We start from the raw sequence: 9,544 nt of genomic DNA, 5'->3' as shown, positions 1-9,544 counted from the left end.
GGGGCCGGGGACCCAGCCACCTTTACTGCCCTCCCTCTGGGACTGTGGTGTCTGGGGGGAGGGGGGGACCCGAGATCTCAACCCCCATAATCCTCGGCAGCCCTAGAGGGGCGAAACGGTGCCACAGGCCCCCAGATGCGATTCAGATTAGGTCCACTGAGCCGAGCAGGGGACACTGCTGTCCCCTCTGCTATCGCTAGCCCCCACCTTTTCCCAAGGCTATGGTGATGACTACTATGAGGAGAGCTACTTGAGCACCAGTACTTATGGGGAGCCTGAGTCTGTGGGCACCTCGAAGGGATTCTGCCAGTCGTCAACTTCTCTCTCAGACACAGACGCTTTTCACCACCAGGTGAGCTGGCCGTTGAGCGCTTGGGTGCTGCCTGAGGGGGTCATAGCTGCGTTCTGATGAACCAGGATGGCCTCTGGGGGCAAATGGTGGCTCCCATACCTCCAGAGAGGTGTGGTCAGCAACCGCCTTCCTAGTCAGGACTGGCCTTTGGGGGCCTGTCAGAACTGTTGAGAATAGAGCACTTGTGGGGCGCCTGGGTGGCTCAGTTGGTTAAGCGTCCAACTTAGGCTTAGGTCATGATGTCACAGTTCATGGGTTTGAGCCCCTCGTCAGTCAGGCTCTGTGCTGACAACTCGGAGCCTGGAGGCTACTTCGGATTCTCTCTCTCTCTCTCTCTCTCTCTCTCTCTCCCCCTCCCTCTCCCCTCCCCCCCCATGCTCTGTCTCTCTTTCTCTCTCTCTCTCTCATTCAAAAATAAATCAACATTTAAAAAAAGAAAAAAGACTAGAGCACTTGGGGTATGCCTTAAGAGCACCCTGGTCTGGGATCTAGCTTTGAGCTCTTTCTCAGAACCTTGGAGCAGAAAGCAAGGTGAAGGCAGCCAGGACACTCGTGGAGCAAGTGACAAAGCCCTACACACACAAGGCTCGGAACTCGGAAGAGTCCTGGGAGGGGCAGGGTCTGGGCCTTTAAGCATCGGTCAGAATAGGCCCGCTGCGGAAGTGTGGACTGAGGGATGGGACAGGCGGCACTGACCCCGCCTGCTAGTCCCCTTTCCTGACTCCTGACTCACCTACAGGTGCGCGATGACAGTCTCTTCTCTTCTGAAGAGGAGAGCAAGGACAGGTGAGTAGGAGGGAGGGCCAGGCGCNTTCCCACCTCCTCCTCCCCTGCTCCCATGTCCTCATCTCCGTCTCCCGCCACTTCGTGGCTCACCCGTCGCGCCATCCGGCCGGAAAAGCAGACCCCGGGGGCTGGTCTGGGCCCGGACCGCCAGGTCCCTCTCTGGGCCCAGCTGCTCCTGTTCCTGGGCTTTGCTGCCTTCCTGCTCTTTGTGAACTACTCCTTGCAGGCTGAGGACGGCAGTCCCTTCTGGACGGAGTCCTGAGGGTCTGGCGTCACTGCCACCTGCTCTCAGATGTCCTGGCTGACTGCCTTAGTAGTGTTTGCTGGGGGAGGGGGGGGGACTTTTCTGTGTGTCCTGGCTTGGGAGTACTGGCCTGGCCCTTGTGCGGGGGAGGGGCCTGGGCAGGCCTTCCTCTGGAGCCTTCTGGATCCTGCTTGCCTCTGACCCTTGGGGCCCAGGAGGGCAAGACTCTTCTCCCGGAGAGGAGAACATGGTTGTTGTCATTGCATGCCTCCTGTCCGTTGTCACATCGTTGAGGGGGGTTAACCAAAAGCCCCCCCGACTTTGTTTTCGTGGACACACAATAAAAAGACCATTTATTTTTAACGTGTGGGCTATTTCTGCTGGGTATGGGTGGGGCTCCCCTGGCCGGGGGTCTCCAGGGTTGGCATCTGGCTTTATTGCTTCTCCCTTGTGGCTTTGGGGTTGGGGTGGAGATCACACGCTGCCCATAGGCGTGTTTGTGCTTTACTTGTAGGGCCCCTGACCTCTTCCCCAGGGCTGCCATAACTACTTAGGACAGTAACTGCCACCACCGCAGGGCACGGAGAGCCCCAGGGGAAATGCAGGCAAGGGTNACTTACAGAAGCGCTGACAGCCTGCCTCACTGTGCAAGGGCAGGGCCATGGAAGGGACAGGAGGCCTCTGTTTGCTGGGGTTTCTCCTGGCCGGCCGCCTGCCTAGTGGCATGGGAGCGGGCTCAGGTACGCCGAAAGGCCTCATCGCTTCTGGGTCCAATCCAACCCCTCGCCTGGCTGTATTGTTGCTAATCTCCAAGCTTTCTGTGGGGGTGGGGCTACTTCATAATCTTCCAAGTTTACAGACATATATATACATTTTTTTAAGGATCGTATACACCCAACGTGAGACTTGAACTCACACCCTTTAGATCAAGAGACCACAGAGCGCTGCCGACTGAGCCAGCCAGGTGCCCCAGAGTTTACCTATACTTTTTATTTATTTACTTATTTTTAAGAGAGAGAGCACAAGCTAGGGAGTGGAGGGAGGGGGGGAGAGTCTCAAGCAGGCTCCACACTCAGCCTGGAGCCTGACTCAGGGCTCAATCCCACAACTCTGGGATCGTGACTTGAGCCAAAATCAGGAGTCGGACGTTCAACTGTCTGATCCACCCAGGTGCCCCTACACATAGTTTCTTAAAGCAAGCGCTAAGGAGCCCTAGGGTAGCAGGCCCTGCATGCTGGTTCACACTGCCAGCTGGGGCGGGGGGCAGGTACTCCAAGCGCTCAGGTGGCTCCCAGGCTCCCGCACAATTCCCCAACAAGCTCGGCCCTGGCATCCATCCCTCACCTCTGAGCAGCTCCTTGCTCAGGTGGGAGGACTCGGCCCGGCCCACCGTACTGGGCACAGCACCCACGGGCTCCCGTTGATTGCTACACGGTGATCTTGGGTCAGGGCTGGAACTGGGACACCCCGTCCTTGTTCCTGGCCATTTCTTTTTCCTGCATGCTCACCTTTCTCCCACGTGTGTGTGTGTGTGTGTGTNTTTGGTGAGGACTCCCCCCACCCCGGCTCCCTGCTTCTGCCCCTGGCTATCCCAAAGCAAGGGCCTAGACCTGTCTGCTCCGTGGTGGGCGGTGGGCATGGACACAAAACGGTGCCTCCTCCGCAATGATGAAAGGGCTTGATGGTAGGATCAGTGAGCCTATGTCAGGTCACTGGTGCACCAGGACCCCGGAGAGACACAGTGATGCAACTCGTTTCACCAACTGATCCTCAATCAAGTGCATAGACAGGAGGGACTGACCCTGCCTGGGAGTGCAGCTGCCCCACCGGCAGTCAGCACCCGGGCAGAGGGGCAAGTGGAGACTAGTGGACCCAACACAGAGCCTGGGAAAGTGGCAAGCTTGACGTGGTGACGCTCTAGACAGGCTGGGGCAGAGCGAAGGCACAGCGTGTGGGGAAGGGGAGCTGAGCTAGAGGCATCCCAAGGAAGGGAGAGAGGCGGCATGGCTTCGGGATGTGACGTCCCCTATAGGCCTCTCGCTGTTGCAGGAAAGGAGGAGACGAGGTGTGCTTGGCAACCACTGTGCTTTCCTGGAGGAGAGAAGAGAGGACTGGGTCGGACCCGTGGGACACAGTCTCCCCCTTTCCATTCACTCCACAAAGACAACCTGCACTGCCCTCCACGTGCCAGCTGGAAATTGCTGAGGACTCTCCCAGTCCCTAGAGAGCTCCACCTTTGAGCCTCCTGCCCTAGGGCTCAGAGACACCCCTGTCATAACAGTCTCGATAGCTTGGAGGGTCCTGGGCCTTCCCCAGGACTCCACCGCAAGCTTGGCCCCAGGCCCCAGGGCTCCTTGGGCCCTTGAGTGCTCCCATACCCTTCCCAGTGCTCCGAAAGCTTTGCGCCCCCACGTAGTATTGTGCCCCATCCGCAGCAGGCACCCAAGTGCTCTCTGCTGCTCGGGGTGCTCTGGTCCTACGGCTGTTGATGGCTCCATGGGGCCCTGATGGAGCACCGGCTGCACGGCTCGACTTAATGCTCTCTACGAATCTGGGACTACCTCTGGGAAAGCTCCCACAGGCGCCTCTCCTGAAAGGAACCTAGGACTCCAGAGTCTCACGACAGGGCAGCTGGGGGTCCAGGATTCCCACTCCCAACAGCGCACTGTCCTCCTTACCCCCGCAAGGGTTCCTGAGGCGGCCAGGGGCACAGGAGGGGGCAGTAGCTGCCCTCGGTCCAGGACACAGCGGCTGGGCTGGAGCCTGGGGTGTCAGCCTTGCTGTCGAAGGAGAGGACCTGGAGCCCCAGACAGGGCATTGGGGGATGTCAGGGCCTGCCAGAGTGGGCACACCAGCACCCCAGGACAGGGACAGGGAGGAGTGCCCTACAGACGTGGCCTGGAAGCAGTGCTCCTGACCTTGGCCCTCCAACACCGGGCCCTGATATGTCCGGGGGAAGAGAACCGCACTGGGTAGACCTGGGGCTGTGCCTGCCTGGCCGCGCCCTCAGCACAGAGGGCAGCGACTACACGTGCCTTCTGGGCCACGTGGTCCGAGTGACGAACAACCGCCCTCACAAAAGACTCCATCAAGGGGTGCACAGTCTGTGCCTCCATGAGCAGAAACTACACCAGGCCGTCAGATGCTAAAGGATGGGAAAGAGGCGCTACATCCCGATTGTTCTGGAAACGGGCTGCTCTGCCACCCGGGGCCGGACCCGGTGGTGAGTCCCTCGGGACACCGGGCACTCGAGGCAGGTGGCACGCAGGTGAATAAAGTCAGGCCCCACCACTTCTGCTGGGCGTGCTGGCCAGGGCCCCCACAGGACAGCCCCAGAGCTGAGACTCATGGGCTGAGCAGGAGTCCCTGTCCCTCCACGGATGCCACATCCTTCCCGGCAGCTGTGACAGACGCAGGGAAGCAAGGGCGAAAGATGCCAGCCTGGGGATGGGGAACTAGCCCCTGAGGCCCCGGGGAGAGGGGGGCGGGGGGGCGGGGGCAGGTCTGGGCACGGGGGCTGCAGGGCAGGAGGCCCTGCCCAGGCAGGGAGCAGAAGGGGGCGCCATCCCTGCAGAGGGCTCTGCAGCAGGACGGACACCTGGCACCGGGACTCCGTCCTGCGAGCGGCCCGCAGGCTGGGACACGGTGTGCCCGGAGAATCCCCGAGGGACACCCCGGGTGCTAGGTGCGAGGAGGAGGCAGGGAGGGGCAAGGCCGGGCCCCCAGCGGGCTCGCGCCCAGGCGGGGGAGGCCTGCTCGCCTGCCCGGAGCCGGGGAGGGGGCGGCCCGGCCCCACCGCGCCCCACGCCTGAGCCCTGCCTGCCAGGCGGGGCGCCGGGAGCAGAGGAGCGGTCCCGGCCACACACCGACCCCAGGCTGGCCCCGTCTCATCTACCAGGTGTAGGGACGGGACCGCTGGTCCCCATACTGGGGAGCAGCACACGCCCTGCCCACCGGCCGGCAGGTCCTGTCCCCTCTGAGTCCAGGCAGCACAGGGCAGGGGGAAGCTGAGCAGCCCCGCCCCCCAGCCAGCCTCCAGCCTTGCCCCCGCCACACCTCTGCACCTGACCCTGCCTGTTGCCTGTCTGCCGCACTCCCCCGCCTCCCCCCGGGCCCCAAGGAGGCTGGAAGGGGTCTGGGACGAGGAGAGGGGAGCACCGGGCTCCTCAAAGTGGCTGGCGCCGCCACTCGCCCGAGACAGCGAGGGAGTCCCAGCACATCAACAAGGGCAACCTTACTCCGGGGACCCTCGGGGTTCCTGTGGAGGCCCCCAGCACGAGGGCCCTTCCCCAGGGCAGGCGGGCCCCCCGGGGGTGCGGTCCCCTCCTCCGGGGCAGGGCCATCCAGGGGAGGGCCGTACCCAGCTGGGGCCTCTGTGCAGTGCTGTGCGGCTCAGAGGTCGGGCTGGCTTCCGCCACCTCGATCGCTCCCCGCGGGGGTCCCCTGTCTCTCCGCAGGTCTCCAGGAGCCCAGCCAGGCCGCGCGCGGCCCGCAGGGGAGGGCGGAGCAAAGCACGGAGCCGTGCGTGGGGAGGGGGCTTGCCCTTGAGCCGGCACAGCGGCTGAGGGCAGGCCGGGCGCAGACGTCCTCGGGCAGAGAGGCCGAGGCGCAGGGATGGGCACCGCAGGTGGGTGGGCAGGTGAGCGGGCACAGGACCTGGGGCGGGGGTGCGCCCACCCACAGAGCTGGCCAGCAGGGGGAGCCCCTGTGTGGCCCGGTGAGGGGAAAGGGAAGACTCCCTGCCCCTCCCCTCCTCAGCCGCCCTGGGAGGGAGGCCTCCCAGGGAAGGGCGCCTGGGAAGCCGGGCCCTCCGGGCTGGTCCTCCTGCCAGGGCTGAGGGGCGAGAAAGCGGCCCGGCTCAGGCACACGCCAGGGGGATGGGGACGACGCCGGTCAGGGGGCCCCGGCGTGCGGGGCCGCACTGGGCCTGCGTGTCTCCGCGGGGCCGGCTGCAGGACCGAGCCGCCCAACTCGCTGGCTGGGGGATGTCCCCAGGAGCCACGACCACGGTCCCCGAGGTCAGGCCCAGCAAGCAAGGCCCGGGTGTCTGCTGCTGCTCCTGGGAGACAGCGCTGCTGCCCCAAGTCCCTCGGTCCCCAGGTTCAAACAGCACAGGGCGGCCCCCGACGGGGCCAGGAGCTGCAGCGAGGGCCCGGGCACCCTGCGGCAGCCACAGTCTACAGGAAAGGCCCCGCCCACAGAGCCGGTGGGACACGCCAAGGACTCCAGAGCCTGTCAGAGAGTGTCAGAGCGTGTCAGAGCGTGTCGTGGCGAAGTCATCTCCGAGTCCCAGCCAGGAAGGGGGGGGGGCATCTCCCCAGGGAANGGGTCCTGTGCCAGGACCCCAGCCAGGGCTGCACACTGCCCTGCAAAGGGCAGAAAGCGCGCCGTGGACATCGGGGCCCGCCGGGAACGCGGGCCCGTGTTCTCTCTGTCTCTGGCTTTCTGTGTGTTTTGTCCGCAACCCTTTAACGACGGAAGAGCCAGTCTCTGCCCTTAACGAGCGCGGGCCCTGCGTGCCTCGCTCCCCGGGCCGGAACGGGCCACCCCCCTTTAGACAAAGGGCGTGTTCCCGAGGGGCCCTGTGGGACCAGGTTCAGGAGGCAGGACGCTCGTCGTGCGTGTCGTCCCCTGCGGCACTGCTCCGGGTGGACCCGTGTGACCTAGAACACAGCAGAGGAGGGAACAGCAGCACAGACATGAAATTATAAAGGCCGAGGCTTCTCTCTCGGGGCCCGTGTCTTGTCTCTCTCTCTCCCCCTCTGCTCCCTCGCTCTCTGGATCTTTCTGTCACCGGCTCTCCTCTGTCACATCCCTGGCTCTGGGAGGCCGTGCCCTGTGCTGCCCTCTGGAGGGGCCCCACGGGGGAGGCCCTGAGGCCCCCGCCACGGCCACGTGAGCCAGCCTGGACCGGGGCCCGCCCGCCAGGCAGACCGGGTGGCCGCGGCCCCAGCTGAGGCCTGGACTGCGGCCCGGGAGTCACCTTGAGCCAGAGCCCCCCACCGCCCTCGAGGAGCCTGCCCTCAGACGGCGTGGAGGTCAGATCGCAGGGCTTAGCTGTGGGAGGGGTAGTCGCCGTGCAGCCGTGGGTAACGAAGACACGGCAGTACGTGCAGAAAGCCTCTCTGAGCAAGTCCGGAGCAGAGAAACCCCGGAACCCGTTAGGAAATGCCTGGAAAGTCCGATGACACAAAAGCTAAACGCGTCTGCCTGACCTGACACAACCCAAAACCACAGAGTCAAGAGACAAGTGACAGCGCGGGGAAAGAAACAGCAGCAAGACGTGACTCAGGGCTCGGAGCGCTAACGCATGGAGAGCCTGAAGCAGTTGCCGGGAGAAGCGCCAGGCCCGGCAGGCACAGGGGGAGGCGGCGAACACGCACCACCGAACACTTCCCCACCCGACCCCACGGCCAACACAAGCTCGTGTGCCACGTGGCAGAGTTGCTCCTCGTGGGGACACACGGCGGCCAGTGACGGGCACTGCATTTCACCCACCACCCGGGGACGAGCAGCACGGAGCCAAACAAACAGCGACCACCAAAAAGACGGGCCCTGGTGGGTGGGTGGCGGTGGTGGTGCGGGCGCGGAGCAGCTCTGGGCCGCGTCCCCGGGGGCCTGGGACAGCATCGCCCGGGGCCGGGGGGGGGTCAACTTGCTGACGAGGGGCAGCGGCTTCCCACCGGCTAGAGGGCCGACCGCACCCACAGACCAGAGGCCTGGCAGGGCCCATCCCGGGCAGACGACCGCCTTTCCGGTCTGCGCGCTGCCTCCAAATGCACGTTCTCGGTCTCAGGGCCCAGGGTCCTTCCCCATCCCCGAGCTCAGGGTGCGGCTCTGGCCTCTGCCTCATCAGACCGTTCTTTGCATCCCCACTGGGGGGGGGGACGGGGGGGGCGACGGAGTCTGATCTCCGCCCCTCTCTCCTACTCGGCCAGACTTAGCCACCGCGTCTGGCAACTGCCAAGCGCCTGTACAAACCCGACACCTTCCCCCCCCTCCCCCCCGGGCTGTGGACGGTGCCCTCCGGCCCAACCCGGGCAGGAAAGGGTGACCGCCCCTCCTCGGGAAGTCCCCGATCCTCGAGGGCTAGCACCCTCCTGGCGTTTCCCAGGCCAGTGGGGACCCTGCCAAGGGGCCACGCCCACGTAGGGCTGGGGGCATGCACACACCCAGGAGTGAGTCTCAGGCCTCCGGAGAGTGAGTCCCACAGACAGGTCCCAGACCCGCGGTGGCGGGTTTCGTGGAGTCCCAAGTTCTCAGGCCCCACCTCAGATCTGCAAGATCAGAGACTGTGGGGCGGGGTCCAGTGACCCGAGGTTGAACAAGCCCTCCAGGTGTTCCCACGCAGCCCTGCAGCGTGAGAACCGCCAGAAGGGATGGCTCCTGATCGCACCCACTTGTAGGGAAGCCGCGAGCTTTCTCTGCGGGGCTCCCCTTGATTGTGACCTCCCCGGGTGACGGGCAGGGACAACCACAGGTGGTCCTGGAGAACAGGCTGACTTGGGCAGGACTCTCGGGGAGGGGGGGGGCGGCGCACCTGTCAAGTGACATGGGAAAGACTTTACCTTCCTGCCGTCCTCACCTGCAGGAGCCTGGACAGCTCCCCTGGCCAACACCACATTCGCGGGTACTGGCACCAGCTCTGCCCACTTTTTCCCGGGTACTAGGCCTGTGTGTGTGTGGAGGTCGGGATCTATGCTTTACAAGGACTGTTCCAGACACACTCCGGGCGGCTGGAACGCACAGTGGGCCGGGCAGGCAGNGGGGAGGGCCGCGATCTGCCCCCGGGAGGCTGGATGCGCCCCGGTCCGCACAGCAAGGCCGCTCTCCGAGACCAGGGCTGGGAGGGGCTGGCGACGCAGTGCCAGTGGGCGACAGGCCCGACGGAGCCCCCCGCGGCCTCCCGGAACCTGGACTCGATGGAGGCTTCTCGTCGGCCTCCCCCCAGAGGAACGCATGGGTCCTCAGGCCTCGGGGAACGGGGACTCTGGCAGGGCCCAGGACCCGGAGAGGCGCAGGGCAGAGCCCCGGGATGCAGGGCGGTGTCCCGAAGCCGGGGCGTCGTCCAGGCACAGCCCGCGCGCCCCGCCCGCCCCCGCCTCCGTCCCCGCCTCCTAACGTCCCTCAGCGCGCCCACAGGAAGCCCCGCCCACGCGCCG

The 9,544-nt window shown here is 64.9% G+C and overlaps 1 protein-coding gene across 1 annotated transcript in view; it reads left to right on the top strand.

Moving 5' to 3' along the window:
- EMD (emerin) overlaps window positions 1–1,745 on the top strand; it is a 5,950-nt gene extending 4,205 nt beyond the window's left edge. Inside the window, exons 3-5 of the mRNA XM_077769617.1 lie at window positions 167–352; window positions 1,092–1,139; window positions 1,170–1,745. Of these exons, the coding sequence (XP_077625743.1) occupies window positions 167–352; window positions 1,092–1,139; window positions 1,170–1,400 (465 nt within the window). The 3' untranslated portion in view covers window positions 1,401–1,745. The remainder of the gene's footprint in view (window positions 1–166; window positions 353–1,091; window positions 1,140–1,169) is intronic.
- The last annotated feature ends 7,799 nt before the right edge of the window (window positions 1,746–9,544 follow it).

This window comes from Crocuta crocuta, unplaced genomic scaffold (genome assembly GCF_008692635.1).
Source record: "Crocuta crocuta isolate KB4526 unplaced genomic scaffold, BGI_CrCroc_1.0 scaffold978, whole genome shotgun sequence".
Taxonomy (NCBI): Eukaryota; Metazoa; Chordata; class Mammalia; order Carnivora; family Hyaenidae; genus Crocuta; species Crocuta crocuta.
This window is presented reverse-complemented; position numbering and strand designations above follow the sequence as displayed.